This window comes from Colias croceus, chromosome 8, assembly GCF_905220415.1.
Source record: "Colias croceus chromosome 8, ilColCroc2.1".
Taxonomy (NCBI): Eukaryota; Metazoa; Arthropoda; class Insecta; order Lepidoptera; family Pieridae; genus Colias; species Colias croceus.
Genome location: NC_059544.1, coordinates 8,531,606 through 8,553,163, shown reverse-complemented (window position 1 = coordinate 8,553,163; position 21,558 = coordinate 8,531,606). Strand labels below are relative to the sequence as shown.

Below are 21,558 nucleotides of genomic sequence, written 5' to 3'. Positions count from 1 at the left end.
TTGAAGGTAAATAAAACAACAATGTCGTGTAAATTGAACGTGTAATACATTTATATTATAAAGAGATAAAATTTCACATTTTTGTAAATATTAGACATTTTCAATACAAATTCAGCACTGTAGCCGCGCACATTAAACATGCTTACCAACATTTATTTTATCTATAGCTCTGCTAATTTTTTAATATAATTTAGTTAGACTTTCCGTGTAATATTTTTACATGAAAAAATATATAATTTATAAACAATTGTCTTGAAATACCAACGCATCATGTAGAATTTTGTAACCTTGATAAAGGTAAGAAACACATTGTAAATTTCCACTAATTAATATAACATTTTTAACATAATGTGATTGATCCGACAAATACATCATTCTAATAAATATAATTTTGAATTCAACAAATTGCCTAGTTGTAAAATTGTTTATTTGACTAGATTTTTCATAGAATGAGAATAATTTTCCTAGGTTTAAACAAAAAATAATGAAATGAGATCAGTGATATGGTACAAGGATGTTTGAATAATTTCTAGTAAATTAACTGGTCTCAGAAACTTACTTAGACTTAAATAAAAAATATCACGTCATTGTACGAATAAAATACAAAAATAGTATTATTAATAAATGAAATTTTCCCTGAAAATACAACAAAGTTATAAAATAATGATAAACTTTTTGTTGTTGATATATTAATAGGTTTAACATATGCTATAAAATATGTAAATAGCAAAGTATAAAAGAACTTTTGATAGCAAAAACAAAATTAATAGCTAACGGTTGTTTAACAAAAACAAAATAGACATAAATATTCAGACAGTTTGAATTATGCCTCTACCTAGTTTAGAATATTACATTAAGAGCCTTTTTACATTATGAAGTCGTTTAATATTTAAGTTTTCGTCTACTTTTTAAATAGGAGAAGTTTTGTTTCCAAAATATAGTCGAGCTAATGTTTAATAATAAGATACTAAATTAAAAGAAAAGTTTAAAGATCGCTTATTTTCACAGACTATAAATTTCAATAAGTAATAATACATACCTTATTTAATAGAGAAATTAAATAAAATTTCAAGAAATTGATTTCAATAACATACGTTTATTCAGCGAAAAAACATACAAAGAAACGCAAAGTGTTTTATTAGATACTTTTTCGTAAGTTATTTGGAAATCACTATATTTTGGAAACTTTTGGAAACAATTACTATTGTTTTATGCGTAATTGACAACACCAAATAGTCTTAACATCGATCACATCTATGAAGCAATGAAAAAATCCACAGTTTACATTGACTTATGTTTATATATATTATAACCTATTATACACTTAGTTTATAAAAGAGTGTATAGCAATAAGGAAGACATCGATAGCCTGCATGATTTTTTATCGATAGAAAATATCTTAGTTTAACGCTCAGGGTTTTTTTTACAAATATAAATGTCGATTATTTGGGTACAATTTATGATATAGTAGAGTGGTATTAGAACATTTTGTTTAGGAAAATGTGAACTATATTTTGGACACCAGTTTTTAAGTTTTCGATAGCTTGTATGCGATATGTGAATATAAGTTTTAAACAAGTTTTGTTAGAACTATTTATACGATGCCGATGTTAGAGCCATATCCTCAAATACTCTATGTTAATGTTATTGAACAAAAACTGAATATTAACTGAATACCTATTGCTAAATTTGATATTAGCTCTTAAATTATTTATGCCAATTTATTTATAGACATTATAAGAATTATTGAACTAAATTGAGGTCGTTTGTATTGTTTTTTGCTCGGTGTTTAGTGACTTCCAATTAAGTTTAAATCAATCTCATAATCCTATGAAGATTTTTTCTTTTGCCTTTCGTTATATTATGGTTTGATTATTTATGAATAATTTTAATATTATTATACCACTCTACTATCACAAACTTTTAAATTAGAGCACATTTTACAATCGCTAAGAAATGGTATTAAACAGAGATGAGAGACTACTATACTACTTATATAAATCAATTCATAATTGGAACATAATAATTATATATAAAATATATGTATTTCGTATTTTGGGGAAACATATAAAAACGTCTAAATTTTCTAAGTTATTTTCTAGAAGCGGGATTTCTAAGTGGGATACATGTTTTATAAAATAAAAAAAGAAGCTAATAATGTTTTACAAAATAAAAATAAGAAGCTAATAATGTGTAAAATTGCGAAGTATCTCTTATTTATCTTCCAAAGGTCTCCACTATCATTTAAAATGAACAATAGTTGTTATTTTAATCACTGTTCAACTTATTTACTCTTGTATTTTATAAACATTTCAAAGAGAAATGCAAAACGTTTTACTGACATTTTGTAAACTATAAAGCAAACCAAGTATTAGTTGAAATGCTTCATTTGCCTCAAAGCGAGTTTAATCTACAAGACCCGATTGCAACCAAATAACGGTTTAAATTTAAATTAAAATTGTGAAGTAAATTATATGACACTTTATTCATATAATTTTGACCATTTTTTTTTAAATAATATGTATTTTTTCAAAGCGCAACTAGTACTCTTTTTTTCACAGTTGAATAATTGCAATGTTTTTAAATAATTACTAACAGATTGGTGAATCGTAACATATTCAAAATTCGCACACAAACATAACTTTATCCATGGCACATCTTAATACTAAACGTCAAAAGCAAAACACATGCTTCCAGCGTTACAACCATCGACTATGCACAACATTTATATAAATATAAACTCACTCCCTAACATGATATGTTTTGTTACCCAGTTGTTCCTTCAAACTTGCGCACTTTTGCCTTCCCATATATTCTTATTATTATGCAAACTAGAACTACGACGGATACAGTGGAGTTTTATTACTCCGCATCCTAAGTACTTATTTACAGGTTATGTGTATGGAATAGTGGAACTGAATGTGAAGGAAAATAGAGATAATATGAGGGATACAACATTTTACTTTAACACGGTCGTGGTCGTATTTGTAATTTGCAATTTAAGATAACTGGGATAAAAGGAAACTTTTTATTAGACCGCTGTCAGGCAATACTAATATTTTAGGCTGTACTGGGCATTTAGCCTCTATAATCATGCTCTAATTTTTAATAAGATTTGATATTTTACCCGTTATTACATACGACGCATGTAAAACGATTTTTATATAGAATAAATAATCCATTTACTTATATATTAGAAAATTTCTACGATGACGCATTTTAAGGTTGAAACTGTTAAAATAATAACCAAGAATTTCTAATAATTATCGATCATATTTTCATGTAGTTCGGCGGTAGCTATGTTATTATGAAGCCTTGGACAAAGTAATTCTAGTTTTACAAAACAATATTTACTAGGCAAAATATAACAAAGTAAGCTTTTATTAAAAACAAAAGTTAATAAAATCGATGTCACGAAGAGAAAGCAGTCGAACACGACGAGAATTACGACGTGAAATTATATTATAATTAAGGGTTTATTTACATAATGGACAGGGAATTTCTTGCTTTAAAAATAGCGGCAAAACTAGAGCAATATTAGGACAAGCATAATTCTAATTTTTACTCAGTCTCATATTTGCGCATACGTAAGTTTGTAAATGTTACAAAGAGTATAAAGAAGCGCTGCACTATTTTTAGATATATTATAAATGAAAAATTCAATTTCCCTCTAAGACTTTTATGTTCGCGAATGAAAATATAAATCTTGAATTTCGCTGCTTGCGTATACATGCATTTTTAAATTGCTATATAATGTTCTGCGAGTCATTTTTTGAAATGCTGCAAATATATTTAAAAAAGTATTCAAAAAGACACTTAAGTAATTGATATATTCCATAGATAAGAAGCATACTTTCACTGTTAATAAGAGTTAGAAAACAATTAAAATACATCATATTTACCGCTTGTCAAAGTTGAAAGATTTACGACATAATTTGCAAACTTTTAACTATTTAAGAAACTCGATAACAATATTATTATCTTACAAAGTTGCTTAAATAAATTACGCTTTACCACGAACTCAAGTATGTATAAACATTGTTAAAAGTTAATTTATCGAGAAGTCTGACTAAAATCATTACGGCACGAATGACTTACGAAATTTATAATCAACAAAAGTTTGTTGTAATGAACGCATCGAATTCGGAGTTGTTTTTTCAGTATACAATTTTTATTTATAGTACAACAATGTTAAATAGTAGTTACATTAAAATATTGTTAAAAATACATCGTATCCAACAATAATTAGGACAATTAGGGAGTAATGTATTTTGGAGCGTTCGGTTTTATTTAGCGTCGAACTCATTATTTTGACCGGGAGTTGAGGCGGCGTCGGCTCCAGGCGAACGACATTTACTGGAACAAAAATAATGTTATTAGTGATTATAAATGGCTTTCGGAAGAACTTCGTAGCGGATTTATTATTTAAACCAACGTTTAAAACAGACTACGTCAATCACTCACACTAGTTCAGCAGTTAACACGGCTTGCATCTTTATTTTAATTAAAATGTGATTCAAATAAAATCAAAGAAAATCTATATTCTTAATAGATTATTTTTGCAGCCCTATTAAGATTTACGTATGTGATAAAGCAGTTCAGGTCAGCGCTCGATAAACTGAAATAGATATTTGTCAGTCCTATTTACATTTTATTTATATTATTACTTTTGCTCCAATCGTTATCAGTATCGATAATATACCAAAAATTTACAGTTTCTAGAGTCCTATATCTATCGTGTGAAGTTATGCAAGCACAGTACCTAAGGGCTGGTTTCCTTAGTTTGCTTAAAAATGCCTCATAGCCTATTCAACACTTTTTGACGTAGATTTTCTTACAATATTTGTGATTTTAACCATTGAATTTAACTGGCATACAAACTATGCAGATTATATTATGAAGCTATGTAACCGGTCGTAAATCGCCTAATAACTACTATTACAATAAAATTCTTACCAGTAATCGTTTGATTCTGGACGTCAGCGTAACCTTCTCCAATAGTGGGATAGCTAGGGATGGTACTCAGGCAGGTGATGTCAACCGTCTGGTTCGGGAACAGCTGCAGGCTCGAGAGGGGAAAGCGGAGAGAGGAGTTGGTGAGAGATAGCGGCATCCCGTGGTGGTGACGGTGCACGTTCACCGTGCCGTGCGGGATCGTCAACCTTTCGTCCACCTATACCAAAATCAATATAAGATAAAGAAAACATTTATATTATTACAAATTAGATGCGCTCATAAAGATACAGATTCAAATAAATATAATTATGTGGCGTTTATATAAGTATATTATGGTTTTTAATCTAGGTATAAGTCTATAACTATTGGAAATAATGAATGCTCTATTGAACGCTAATACACGTCTGCTAATATTAGAATAAATAATATTGCTATGTCAGATTGGGTGTTGGAAACCTTCGCGAAAGATGCGTTTTCAAAAAGCAGATCCACCTCTCATAAACCCTTTAAAATGATTCAAAAGTTATAGCATTAGTAAGCAGTAGTTAAAAGCAGTGGTGGCTCAGTGGTGAGACCTCGGACTTCGAATCGATAAAGTCCGAGGTTCGAGACCAGGCGAGCGCGCAGGAAATAATTTGAATTTTCAATTTATCTGCGCATGTTGTAACATCACCACTGCTCGAACGGTGAAGGAAAACATCGTGAGGAAACCGACATGTCGAAGAATTAAAAAAAAAAAAAGTTCGACGACATGTGTCATCCGCCAACCCGCACTTGGCCAGCGTGGTGGATTATGGCCTGTACCCTCATAGGAGGCCCGTGTCCCAGCAGTGGGAACGTATATGGGCTGATGATGATGATGATGAAGCAGTAGTTAATATCTGTATTATTAAATCATTTTGCATCAGTTATACAGAGTACGTTGCAAGCACCGTCCCTAACCATTACTTATTTGCCCCGATCATTCCTTCAGGACCATCGATCTCGATTAAACCGGGATACTGTAATTCCTTTGAATTAGTTATGACGATAACTTTCCGATGAATACTAAATATAGCAGCATACTGGTATTAAGATGAATGTACTATTGTTAACGTATAGGACCTTTTAGTAAACATGTTTAAGATTACGGCCTATTACATCTATTTCTAAATGGTATTGGGAAAGCTATAAGTGGTAGTATATTATTATAAATATTAGCTTACTGTACTATAAAGACTTAATAGTATATGAAATCTATAATGTAACACATATAATTATTTTACTCCACACTGAATGATTTGATAGCGACGCCTACTATTTACTAAAATAGAATACGATACCTGACTTCTCAAGATTTGAATAAATCAGTAAGAATAATTAATAAACAGTACGATGTAGAAACACACAATTTGTAGGTCAAAAAAAGGAGTAAACTCCCGCTATATAATTTAAAAAAGGTGTAACCACAAACAATATAATGTTTATAGCATGCTGATATAGCGTGGTTTTGAATCCCCAAGTCTGCGTAAAACGACTGGATATAAAAATTTAATAACTTCCTGCTTTGTTTATGAAAAGGTTCGCCGCAACTGCCGTGTATTAAAGGATTTATTTAATAAACAGTACAGATTATAATTGGCCAAAGAGTTTTGGCAGCGACCTTGATAATGGAATATTGTATAATGAAATTATGAGAAAACATCAGGATTATTTAGTTATTAAAATTAAGCTAGCTCGCTATTCAGTGATTATATTATAAGATTATTAATTTAATATTTCAGTCGTGGTTTGAAAGATTTGCGAAATCTTTCGTTTAAATCGTTATATTTTATTAGGAATTATTAGTTATGTTCTTCAGACATTTCAGAGCCTACTGAATAATAATGAGTTCTTTTTATTAGACAGACTAGCAATTGAAAGTAAGAGGCTAAAATAATATTAGGTATTATTATTATATACCAACACTCATATAACTTTCAATCAAAGTAAGTAAGTATATTCTCCTCAGCCATTTATCTAATGGTCTGGTCGTATTCATCTAATCGTGAACACAATGTATTGTACTCGTCGAAAGACTTTTTCTCGAGAGGATCCTATTTAGCATAACAACATTATTACAACAAGAATACTTATAAAAGCTACGGACAGATTTAAATAAAGATGCTATAAAGTATCTAGATTTTTTTATTTATATTAAGTTTCTTTCGATCGACACTCAATATTGGCATTAATTATCTTTAAAAGTATATTATGGTTATAGTGAAAGGCATTTTAATGTAAATAAAGACCTTACTATACCTATAAATAACTATCCAGAAGAAGTGGCATAGAAGATACTAAGGTAAAGGCTCCTAATACGGCGGTAGTCAAAATCGCTTCCTAATACGGTGGTATTTCTATTTTCGAGTTTTATTCCTGTTTTATAAATTTTAAGTACACCAAAACGTAAGCTATTTATTCCAAATTTATTACTCCATGACTTAACTAACGTTTGCAAGTATAGCACATAGACAACACAACAAGATCAATCAATCTGTGTAACGGCATCGACATGAGAGGTGTTTCCATACAAACGCGAAACAACAAAAGTAAGTACACTAATATTTATAAACTAAGTTTTTCGTATTAAAAAGCCGTTCAAGTTTGTATATGTATTGTTTATTGCATTTTCCTACTATTACACTCACTATTTAAATAGCTTGTTTCATATTTGTAAGTCATTTTCTACCCAAAAAATAAGAAATAAAATACCGCCGTAATACGATACAAATTTTATAGACTAATCCTAATACGGTGGCATAACTCCGAAATAGGAAAAATACTGGGCATGTTTAATTGTTTATAACTTTCATTTTATTTACTTATTGAATTAATTCCAAGATTAGTTGGAATAATTATTAATCTGATAAATTAGAAACCATATTCTGCGGTATGTTTTCTTAATTAGAAATCCAGTTAAATATGAAAATGGTTGAGTACAAAATGTTTGTTTCTTAAAAGGGGTAAAAATAGGAAGGTGTATTTTAATGTATCACAAATTATTTATTTTGTATAACTGTTGATTTGAGTTTTACACATCTGAGCCAAAAAACTGTTATCATTTGATTAAGCATTTACATTCTCTTGTTTATCGAATTTTTGATGGGTCGGAATTAGGATTATTAAAAACACGAGTAGTTTTCCTATTACGGTGGTAGATATTTCCAGGTAACTCTGTATTAGGTTATATATGATCTCCTATTACGGCCCTATTTCATAGAACTTAAAATTATCAGATTTAGGGTTGCGTAAATAAATAAGAAGTTTTGTGTCTTTTTTTGTGGATTCTTATTTGATATGCGTGTTTTTTTTTCGATAAAACTAAAAGCATAAATGAAACACATTAAAAGTGAATCAACGTAATCAAACCAATGGTTAATGAATAAAAAACTTACAATTTACTTTACTGACATTATTTAACAAATATTTAACAAATATTATTTGTACGGAACTTCAATGTATATAATATCTGACCCTCCGTATTAGGAGCCGCCTACCGCAGTATTAGGCTCTGACCAAAATCATACCTCCGTATTAGGGAAAATCGACATGACTATTTAAATATTTTTTTAAAATGAGAAATATCATGAAAATAAACATAGACTCAACAGCAATACAAAATTTAAGTTCCACTTTTAACGATAAAGTGGTTTGGCACCTTTAGAAAGACTTACAAATGCTTATTTTTGATACTTACTTTCAAATGTTGCGAAATACCTCCGTATTAGGTGCTTTTACCTTAACAAGACATAACTGCGTTAAAAACAACCGACTTCAAACTTGCACTTGCAACATTTACAAATACAGACAAAAATGCTTTTAAAATAAAAACTACTGGGCCTATCCGAATAAAAATTCGACACCATCACGCATCGAACAAAAAAAGAATCACGTAAATCGGTTCAGAAATCGGGTTCGAGTCCCACCTCGAGATCGAATTTTTTCTATTCTTTATAAATTTATATTTATAAAGCTTTTGAATGCCATAAAACCAAAAATATAAATTCAAATTCAACCTCCTCTTTTTTTTTGAAGTCGGTAAAAAAGTACCTACCTACATCAAACCATATTATAAAAGTTCAGTGGTGCCAAAAAGCTGAATACGAAAGGTCAAGGTATATTTTCAACAAATAAATGTAAGAAGCATCTTGACAATCAAGATGTTCTAAAACTGGAGGCAAATCAGGCCATCTTTGGAAGTAATGATGTCACAAATATAAACACGTTAAACTAAGAAAATTTATTTTTAGGTTTTCAAAACGAGCTAAGAGAAGATGAGAATCCACGGTCTCAAAAAGTTTATTTCATAAAAGAATCTGCGAACCAGTAACTGTAGCACACCTTGGAACAAGATTGCATTACTGAATATATCCTGATGAAGAATACACCATAGAAGCGACTTATGTTACTCGATAGCCTATAGGATAGATAAAAAGTGCGTTAATTGTAATGTCAGTCCCCATCTCTTCCGGACTATTCAATTATGAAGCAAATCCCAATTCCACGTCAAAACAGACGAACATTATTCAAACATGTATTATGGCACACATCGGTGACGAACTGTGAACGTATCCGAATCAAATGAAAACATGAGCTGTCGTGCGAACTGATTAAACGGCCCAAATCCTAACATAGCTAAAATAGCCGTAACTGAATTTCAAATTCGCATAGTTTATTTATGAACAGTTGACGTAATTGATGGATTGCTTTAATACACCCGGATTATACTGGGATCATATGGTTTTGTTATTCTGATCATTATACAATATGACACATTATAGATGAGGGAGATGACTAATGTGTGGAGTTAAATAGGTTAAGGGCAATTATGGTTGTCAATCAAAGTTCTATTATTCACTCGGCGGGTCCCAACAGAACGCGTAACCTCGCGAAACAATTGGCGCGCATAGCAATACGGTCTACGTGAACGTACCTATAGTTGAGAAAGTACCAAAAACACACTTTATTTAAGATGAAATTACTGGTCAGAAAAAAGACTGGTAAAGACTTTTCAAAAAAATCAAACCAGATTTGGAAACATTAAAAAATTTACCATAACAAAAGCTTTTTTTATATTTTTGCAAGATAAAATTAACTTTTAAACAGCAATAATATCCAAAAGCCTCAACTAGTATTTTTTAAACCGAGTAGAAAATAATAATGTTTTATAGAAGCCCCTTTATCACGGAATCGAAATTCATTCCTCGCACAAAATAATATATTCAACTACCGAATAGAATATATCGAGGTCCAAGGGCCGATTGAAGAGGACTGGCCGACAATCCTGCCCTTACGCTCTAAGAATATCACCTTTCATCCCTCACAGTGGCAACACATTTGTTTTCATAATAATATTATGCTTAGAAATTTCGTATTACTACTATCAGAATAAGAAATGCATATCTTATGAGATTTTATAAACTTCATTAATAAATTTAAATAAAAAAAACATGAAATATACCTATATAAATATCTACAAGCCGCTAAACACAAATATGTACATTTTTGTGTATAAACATAAACACAAATGTGTAAAAGCTTCTTTTACACTTTTATTTAGAGTATTATATACTATACTAGCTGCGCTCCGCGGATTCACTCACATGGCTCCGCTTCTGTTGGTCTTAGAGTGATAGCCTAGAGTATTCCTCGATAAATTGGCTATCCAACATCGAAATAATTTTTCAAATTGGACTTGGAACAAATTGGAATTCTTGAGATTAGCGCGTGCAAACAAACAAACTCTTCAGCTTTATAATATTAGTATAGATAGATTTATTAGAGAAGACAGAAGACAGAAAAAAACAGAATTGGTGAAAATGATTGATGACAATATGATGGTTATGATGATAATTTATTACGAATTACTATTTATTACCTTTTCGTTATTGATCAGCCAAGTGAGGTAGGGTGCTGGGTACGCGGGTGCGCTGTGGCACGTGGCTTCTAAGTCTCCATTTGGTGACAACTTCTGATGCTTTATCTTTATTTTTGGACGGTGTTTCTGGCGAACTAGATTAAAAGAAAAATAATTTATTTAGTTTATAATAGCAATAGAATTAATAATAAAATTGAAATAACACTGACTGGCTCACACAATAACATCAAAACATAGGCAGTAAATCGATAGTACGTATTATAATATTAACTGTGGTGAAACCTTCTTATTATATTAAAAACTTTATTATTAGCACCTACAATAACGAGCATGTTTATTTGTGTAAACAGTACCTTGCGGGTTAAATATTAATGAATAAATCGCATGTAAACAAGGTGTAAAAATACTCTACACGAAAACCCCTCACGGATAGAAATAAGGAATAATAACACAAAAATTCTTAACAATCAAAATATCATGTATCCATACCCTTTATATGATAATGGTGTTGGCATATTGATATCTAATATACAGGTATCGAATAACTTGGAATCAAAACTAATACAAAAGGTTCGACGTGAAATTTTATTAATATTATTATCATACGTACGTAATGGCGTGTATTTTGTTTCAGTGTGACGGGAATTTATTATATGTTTCAAGGGAGATAATGTAACTCGTTATACGATATACGTGTTGATGTTACTGGGTTGTTGGAAGGTGGAATGGGAAGAAAAGTTCTTTGATTATCGCTTTATTTATACCTCACACACATTTTCGAGCAGAAACTTAATATAGCCAAATAGTCTCTATCCATTATATTATTTCAAATTTAAGATCATAATACAATTAGTATGTGTTTTAAAATTTAGAAAACGATATTAATACTAAAAAGTATTGAGTATGCTTTTACTATATGCTTATATCGTATTGCACAAATAAAGACATTTCTCTCACATAATTTAAGCCGTATTGATAAAAACAGATTTACCATTAAACCCTAATCTCAAATTTGCATTCAGCCAAGTGTAAGATTCAATACGATTCCTGTCCACAGATAATTGGATTATCGACTGAGAATAACAATGATTGGGCTCTCCTGAATTTGGGGTCGCTTTCATACTATTCTGCCTTATTGATTTATGTACACAATTGTACCTAATAGAATTATATACGGACATTATTGGGGTATTATTTACATTGTAACTTTATAAATAAAAGAATCAGGTATTTCGATAGTTTTTTTTTCCATTTAGTATAAACCAAAGTAACTGTAGATATAAATTAGATTGGGGTTGTAAATTTCAACTTTTCATTCTGTACTTTCATTTTTTTCCATTTAGTATAAACCAAAGTAACGTTGTCCCTTACGTTTAACACTCGCTGGAAAATTTAATTAAAAAAAGGTCATATTATACGGATCATGCCAATACTTGATGAGAAGAAAATAATTCCAGAACACCAATTTGGATTTAGAAAGAAACACTCCACAATAGATCAAGTTCACAGATTAACAAATGTCATCGAAAAAGCGTTTGAAGAAAAGAAAGTCTGTTCAGCAGTGTTTTTAGATGTCGCTCAGGCTTTTGATAAGGTTTGGCACAAAGGTCTCATTCATAAAATAAGAACAATGCTACCAAAACAAATTTCAGATATCTTAGAATCGTATATAACCAATCGAGTATTTAGAGTTCGACAAGACGATGCCTACTCGGACCTCAAGGAAATACGAGCTGGTGTACCACAAGGAAGTGTTTTGGGTCCCATCCTATACCTTTTGTATACGTGTGACATCCCAGTATTAGAAAAAAACATTACTGCAACATTTGCCGACGACACTGCTATCATGGCCACAGGCATCACTTACCAGGAAGCAGGAGATAAAGTTCAAGAAGCTGTGAACCAGGTCTACGAATGGACTCGGAAATGGCGGATAAGATTGAACGAATCCAAATCCGTTCACATAAATTTTACAAACAAAAGAACACAGATTGTCCCGATACTCCTTAATGGCCAACAAATACCTTATGCTAACACGGCGAAATACCTCGGTATGACGCTTGACGCTAAGCTACGCTGGAAGGCTCACGTCAAGAAGAAGCGAGAAGAATTAGGCTTGCGCTATAAGAAATTGTATTGGCTTCTTGGAAGATACTCCCAGTTGTCGATACATAATAAGCTACTCATATATAAACAAGTCCTAATGCCAGTATGGACGTATGGTATTCAGCTGTGGGGCTGTACCAAAAAAAGCAACATTGACATTATACAACGTTTCCAAAATAAAGTACTGAGAGACATTGTAAATGCTCCATGGTACATCCGTAATGGTGACCTCCACCGTGACCTAAAAGTGGACACCGTGGACAAAATTGTTCAAAAACATGCAGAAGCTCATCAACATCGACTTCATCATCACGTGAATGTTGAGGCTATCCAGCTCCTTGACACCACGGACCTAGTGCGAAGACTAAAAAGGACTAAACCTTTTGAGTTAGTGTAGTGATAAGTGAAAAGTGAACAGTGACAATTATCTGTATACCAAAGCACACGAGCAAAGTGACTTACTTCCCCTTAACAGACACTAAGCAAGTGACAATGGACACTCTCTTAGAATAAGTTATTTAGAAATTTAGGTTAACATAAAATTACTTATTAGTCTTGTAGGCTAGATTGTAATTTGTATAAGGTGCTATTTTAATTAGCAACCTTATTTAATTAAAAAAAAAAAAAAAAAAAAAAAAAAAAAATTTTCATTTAAACCAAACAAAATTACATACTTACACGAACACAAAGTTACAAATGCTAGATCGATAAAAGTAAGATATTTAGATTGACGTCATTGCTTGACCTCAATAAGAAACAGAGAATAAAACGAATAAATCAAGAAGAAAGTTTGTCGAAAACCTTAACCTTACATACTTCAAACCATCGAGATAGTGTGAGTTTAAATAAATAACGAGGTCGTAAATGAATCCTCGTCTCAATATTATGTAGAAATTATTATATTATAAGGTAATTCAATATAATTATAGGCTCACCATTATAATAGCTGAGCTTAGGTATCTTATAACGAAATTACTGTCTATAAAATTAAATATTAAGTAACACAAGTACGGTGGGTAAGTTAATTACGTTTTATATTTATAGTACTTGGTAATTTTAAGATGTTTCAAACAAACTAATTAACGTAAACAGCTATTTAACTTATTATCTTATTCTATAAAATTAGAATATAATTATAGTATTATTTGTCGCCAAGTATTGAAACTTCGCAGCTAGAAAAGTGTGAAAATTGAGTTAGATTTTATTTTATCATATATCAAGAACAGCAAAAATAAAACTAAGATAAATACACTAATGTCTTACTAAATTACAAAAATTCTCAACACTATTTTATTACCTACATTGTATCACATTACTATAAAAATGAACATAATATTACTTCCGCGAATGAATTTTTCCTTTCATCTCTTAATGATAAAAAACTTTCAATGTAATTTTGATGATAATTTTATACTAAATAATGCAAAAGTCTACTCACAAAGAGAAATCATAAAAGTAAATGTTAAAAGGAATTTTAAATTATTATATTATTGTAGAGCGAATAAAAATGGCCGCTAAGATGCAAGGAGCTCTTAGCCGTAAGCGCTGCGTTTTGTTGGCGGATTAGCTTTTTTACAAAAACTTAATCATATTATTTTAAGCAACTAGAGCTCGAAAGCCCGTATTTTTTATATATTTTACAACTATGATGGCAAAGTTTCCATTTCATGTAAAAATGATGGGAATCAAAATAACACTTAACTGTCACTATGAATGAATGAATGAATGAATAAATGAATGAATGAATGAATAAATGAATGAATGAATGAATGAAAATACTTTATTTGTACCAAAACAAGGAGACAATACGAAAAAACACATGCAAACAATGTGTTTAAATTTAACTGTCACTATAATTGTTAATAATATTTTGTTTCTACAATTTAAATCTAGGCGTTATTGTGCTAGTTTTAAATTGTGTATAAGTTCTTTCAACCCACAGAATATTTGAAGGATAGTCTTATTATATTTTATAAAAGGTAGAGTGCCACTTTAAGGGGGCTTTTCCACCAATGTAGGAAGATGTGTAGCAAGGAACGTTTTTCTAATTAACCAATAGTATCGCTTCAAACGCTAAACGCTTAAAACTACACACATTTCTTTTTTGTATAATTGTATAGATATCGCCTAATTTATTAATTTCTGTGAATGTAGTGTTCATCTACAATAGTTGTGCATAATAATGTGTAAATCCTATTGTTACTGTTTTACGAGAATGATACATATGTAACAACTGGTGATGAACCTTTTTAATAAATAAAAAAAAACTAAATGAAGCGATATGAGTGGTTTTTACAAACACATTCCTCGCTACACATCCACGCACACTATTGGTGGAAAAGCACCCTAAAAGTGCAAGAATCAAGATAGAGAAATAAATCTTACCTATAACGTTCAGCTCGTGTATTTTCGAAGGCTTCGAATACAACGGTATCTCCATAGCAATTTCACACGCGTACGTTCCAGCTGCGCTGAAATCCATTCTGTCCATAGTTATGGAGGTGGGCGTCACTTTTATCAACTGCAATACAAAAAATAACAAGAGCCTATAGCAAAACAACAACAAATACTTACAAAAACCATTGTATGGTATTCCTTGTGCGATTGGATAGTTATTGTTCGAAGTATTTTGTGGTCAAACATCAAAAATATGTTGAAGTACATACATACATCGAGTAGAAAAACTATGAAAGACCTTTTGGTAGGAAATAGGACAATATATTGCGTTCAATGGTATTCAATAATACTACAACCCATTTTATTACCATTCTATAGATCTTCATGTTTGTAACGTTTATTCCAATATCCTTAAGCCGAGTCTGCCGAGACCAATAACCTACAAAATATATGTAACAAAAAGGCTTTCCTAATGCTCCAAGAAGTAATGACTCCTTTGATACAAAAACTATAATCCACAAAGCTACCAATATTTATCTTGACCGGGATTTGAGGCTATTAGAAGTATAAGTCTTATGATTTTTGTAACATGAATTTATCTGGCTTTAAGGTGAGAGGCCAGACGGTGCCTGGAGGGTACCTGCGGGCTAGACGAGGCTTTAAAGACTGAGCTCAACTTATGACCTTGCTAAGTAATTCTAACTTTCTTAGACTTCTTTGAGATATTTTGTTACAGTATTGGAAATTATTATTACAGTGAATTCTATTAATTATTGTTGTAAAGATTCATCAATTTTTGAATTTTTACTACAATGCTATATTTTGTAATCTTTCCAAATCATCGGCGTTAATTTAAAAATCTATGATATTAAAATTAGTATGGAAACTTGAAGCCTGTTAATGAATAATAAATAGGATTTATCAAAGCGCAGCCTTTACCTCTCATGCTTATAAGTGCTACGCCGTAGCAATTCAAGTTCTTAGTAGATATTCCTTATATTCTTTATTATATAATTTGTAAGAAACATAAAATCATATTAATAATATGATAAACATTATTTGTAACATCTGTAGGTATTGTTGCCCTTTTTCAATCTTTTTACAAATAAAACTAGCTTGTAAACTAAAAATAGTTGTTGTTATAGTGCTACGCCGTAAGTTCAATGTATAAAAATGGACTTTAAAGTTCCATTAAAATTTAAATTAGATAAGTATTTCATGATTTTTGTGTTTAACATTTAATATTTTTCAGTATATCAGCCATTTACCCGCTCAAACAAAAAAAATAAAACCCTGTTAGATTATAAAATTAAGGTTTGAAGATTACGGTTACGTTTCTAAAAGTTTTAATTTAGAAAATGATTTTAAAACCTTTAATGGATTGTTATCGTGGTATTTAAAATAGAATGAAACGCTTCACATAAACCAACTGAGTTACGTGATGCACGCGCGAGTAAAAAATACGTACCTACGTATTTAGTTTTACTTTAGTGCCAACATAATATTATATAAATAGCTGGTCTATAAATATATAATTTCTTTTAAATTTATTACTGTTTCGCATGTTATAGGTATATGTGAATATATTGTTACACAGTTAATAGTGAACTTTCACGAGAATAATTTGTGATAGTACAATTTAATAATAAAAGATTTTTTTATTGTGCTACTGAAAAGATAGTAATTTTGAGATCTAATATTATGCTACTCGTATACTGTGGTGGCATAACATACCTCTATACAATAGATCTTATCCTGATTTGATTCACCTATGTATTCAAATTCAAAACGATTGCAGTTAAAATGTAACGAACAGAACCGATCTAGCATCCAACAATATAATAGACATATACAAAATAGACAAATCAAATGAACAAAATAAAAGATAAATTCTACAAAGCAACATAAATAAAATCCGCATACATCCACTAAGAGTTCGAATTTTCATAAGTTATCTACAAGTAATATAATACGACCATATTGCAAGCTACTATCTAATCTTTGATATACCTACAGAGAAATGCACTTCCTATCTTGTTAGTGTTATTCCGTCCAATACAATTCTTCGAACAATGCGTTTCAAGCTTCAAAGGATATGAGGGAACTGTTTCTTAATGAAAATCCCGTTATTACTCGGTACAATGGAATATGTGTATGTTTTAATAAACTACGTACTCGAATTGATTTCCAAGATTATTATTTCATTTACCAAACAACCTCACAAAAAAAAAATATTAAGTTATATTGTCTTGTTAGACTAATGAAAAAAAAATTAAGTACCAGTATTGTAAATAAACTTTTGAACACCTTTCGCTCTTTAGTGACTTTTTAGAAAATAATCTCATTTTTTTTTCAGGAAACAGAAGATTTCCCGGTCATGACGCTTCAAACCACATTACGGCGACTTTCAATGTACTAATAATGATCGTTAAGGTGAACCTACCAAGTCTGTTTCTTATTCTCCGTACATCAAAGCAAGGCTTGTATTATGTAAATTGTCTCAGTGTGAAGTCAGAAACGCAATTGTAACCACGTAATGCCGCATACAATTAGGCAATTTGAACGTAATTAGTAGTTGAAACGATAATGCAACGAAAATTTAATTTAGCGAGTTACATTTGGTTTGAATGGTGGTTGAAAATAATTAGATATTTGCCATATTACTCGAATAACAGGCATCAATGTTGGATTATTATATATTATACATTGAAATCATAACTTTATATAAAATGTAGATAATAAAAAGTTTGTGTGCTGTGTTTATGCTTTAGGCAATGGATGGCATAACACTACTACTAGCTACTAGATTATAATATATTCTGTGCTACTAGTGTAGTTTATTATCTGTGGCACCACATTATTTTTCAAGGTTGGTATAATATTATATTGTTTGTATTCTGATAGATTTCAATCCATTCTTTATAAAAAAAAGTAACGGATGTCACTTAGGAACTAGTTATTTATGTGGTCATAAAATGTTTAATTCCTTTTATAGAACGCATAATTTCTTCATCAAAGCAATTTCTTTTTTATTGCGACCAAACCGACGAATATGATTACACCACACACCAAGTATTTTCTAGGTGCTAAACCACATAAGTATATTCATAGTGCACTTAAATGGTAATATGAGCTGCAGTATATGCAAGAAAAATATTCGTATTTACATTTTTATAAGCTTCAAACTTACAGCATCGTTATATAGCCTATTAAAGGCGGCTATGTAATGTTTCTGGCGCCTAATGTGTATAATTTTCTTCTTTACCCTTTCAATCAAGTAAGTAATCGAATAAATCGTAAAAATCAAAACTAAATTAGCTTAAACTCTTTATAGGACCAAAGCTGGTTTTTAATTGTTATTCTAAATGAATATACGTGTTATCAGATCTTTGTATCGAGTGTTTACATAATCCTTGAGCGTTTTTCTTTGAAAAGTATTCAACATTCACGTCGCTAATAAATAATTCAACTTGATCAGTACATTTTCGTTTGTCGACTTGGAGCGTGGGTGCTATCTACGTGACGTACTTTCTTTCTCTATTAATCAAAGTGTCAACTAACAGTGTGAATGTAATCGTTTGTGTCATATACTTGTTGGCATGTTACGTTACATCAGAATATATTTATTTATTTTTGAAACACATCGATTTTCGTGGATTGTTGAAAGCTAAAGGTCAACAAGAAGCGCTGCCTTATAAGCTGTTAAAAATCCGTTTCAGTATCATAACTTTGTATAATACTATAAATTTTAAATCACTTAAAAACTTTTACAAAGTATGAAGGATTTTTTTGACTAGGTAGTTTATAGTTACATAATTATTTAAAGGTCAAAGTTCATTCAGTTCCAATTCACGTGTATCCTCGGCTATACATTTATTCTGCGTATTTAATTATTTATAATATTTGAGCGTGCCTAAAAATGGAGACTACATAGTCTAGCTATGGAGCGCCGCCTAATGTGACAGCGCGTTAAATTTTGACGTAGTATGATGGAAAGCTTTCGAAAGTGATAAATTAATCTAGTTTTCATCCCGAAAAATAATGGTAAGTCTGTGTGGTAAGTATTATAAAAAGTCATATATTTTTTATAATATTATGATTATTTTTTCCAGATAAAAAATATAGACAATCTAAAAAAAGCAAGGAGCCACTGATTTATTATGAAGATGAAGGTATGTATTCAAATAACAATAAACTAGCCACTTACAACTCCAGAATGTATGATGTGAACTTTCCCCGTTACCTTAAAAGCAGTTATTACATTTTCCTACCTCTTTTTCATTTTTTTAACGAAAAATAATATAAAGCATAAAATAACGAATTCAGATTAGGGATTTTTGTGCTTAAATAAGCCTCCAATTTAATCAATGTTATGTTTGTTGCTTTTTTTTTGACTTAAAAAGTCGTAATATCTTCATAGTGGAGTTTTAATTGCGTGTTCGTAATAGCCGCATAACTGCGTGCTACCGAATGTTTAATCATCTACCTACGTCCAAGCGCTATCGATTGTGATACTATCCACAAATAGTCCTTTAAAATTGTAGTAATTACAACTCAAGCTATTCTGTAAACCACCACAAAATTTAGAGTTGAAATGAATACAAAAATTCCGTAGAAAATCACTACATAGTATAAAACAAAGTCGCTTTCTCTGTCCTTATGTCCATTTGTATGCATAAATCTTTTAAACTACGGAACGGATTTTGATGCGGTTTTTTTTAATAGATAGAGTGATTCAAGAGGAAGGTTTTAGTATATAATATATTAGGTTTTAGATAGAGAGCAGGAGAAGCCGCGGGCGGTAAGCTAGTAACTTCATATTTATCGCTCGACTTGCCTTTTCCAACCTCACACATTTTTTACAAAACATCTCCATTATTTTATTTGATAATTTATAATAGATTCTTAAACGTTCACAGATATTAATTAGTCGCATCAAATATTTTTTAATCTGTTACTAAAACAATACAAAAAAAGAGAATTGTATTTGTAATAATTTATTAGAATTATTATTTTAGATTTAAATAAGTAAGTATACAATATAGCTAGACGTTCACAAACCAATTTTCGTGGAACTTAACAAGATGGATACTCTAGAATTTTCTAAGTATTTACGTGGGACAATGCTCTTTATCTTTCCAACAAGTGCACTAAAGTTTACAACTGTGGTGTGTCTTTCAAGAAAGTACTAAGTTTTCAATTTATGTAACTCTCTTTAGAGATTTCTCTAATTATGTTAAAGGCTTTTTTAAACGCGATATTTTTTAATGTAATAAATATTATTAATATTCTAAAGTTAGAAAATAATTTCATATTGGTAATAATCTTATTAATCGGAGTATAATTCTATTATATTACGCAAATAAGCGTTTCCATTGATCGTCTCTGTTTAAGTTCATCTCTATCTAAGGAAGTATCTATCAAAACTGTCGTATACAAGCACAGATTTTTAAATAAGGTGGTAATTGAAAAAGCATAAGTATCGAAATACAATACTTATGCTTTTTTTCTGCAAGTTATACTTATACATATTTTTTCGCAATTTAATAATAATACTTATTCTCTATCTGTCACGTATAGGTCTACCAGAATCTGATGGCATATTTATATTTAAGAAATAAAAGATTTTCATGTGGCAACTTATTTGACAACTATCAAATTGGTTGTCAAATTATTTGTCTTTTTTGCAGTTGATGAATAATTTTTAGGATTTTGTCTAAAAAATCTTCGAAAATGTTGAAAAAGCCGCTGCGATCACAAGCAAGAGGTGTTGTTTATAATGTGTATAGAAAAACATTTGATGAAGAAGGGTCCAACACATCACAATTTTCAATTTTGAAAATTTAATGGGTAAATTGGACTTACCCATTTTGATACTATAGATTAAAAAGTATTATATGTAGGTAACTATAATATTGTTTGTTGATAAGAATATAATTTTATGAAAACTTATTACAGGAGTTTCCAATACGGCTATTCTTCAAGTCCAAGCTGTCCAAGTCAATTTTATAATGTGTGTATCTCTTAATACTTACGAAAATAAACATTTTTATTTTATTTAATAAAAAATTATGAGCAGTTTTGATCTACATTATCATTATAATATCGATATTTTCACATGGCATACTCGTAATGAATATACAGATATAGGTATATGTAAATAATAATATGTATTACCTGTATAAAAGTAATATGTATAA

The 21,558-nt window shown here is 30.4% G+C and overlaps 1 protein-coding gene across 1 annotated transcript in view; it reads right to left on the bottom strand.

Annotated features, from left to right (window-relative positions):
- Nucleotides 1-4,207: 4,207 nt before the first annotated feature.
- The window catches only part of LOC123693711, a 62,274-nt gene continuing 44,923 nt past the window's right edge, over nucleotides 4,208-21,558 (bottom strand). Inside the window, exons 5-8 of the mRNA XM_045638909.1 lie at nucleotides 15,347-15,482; nucleotides 10,856-10,989; nucleotides 4,957-5,173; nucleotides 4,208-4,356 (exon numbers count right to left, since the gene is read on the bottom strand). Of these exons, the coding sequence (XP_045494865.1) occupies nucleotides 4,208-4,356; nucleotides 4,957-5,173; nucleotides 10,856-10,989; nucleotides 15,347-15,482 (636 nt within the window). The remainder of the gene's footprint in view (nucleotides 4,357-4,956; nucleotides 5,174-10,855; nucleotides 10,990-15,346; nucleotides 15,483-21,558) is intronic.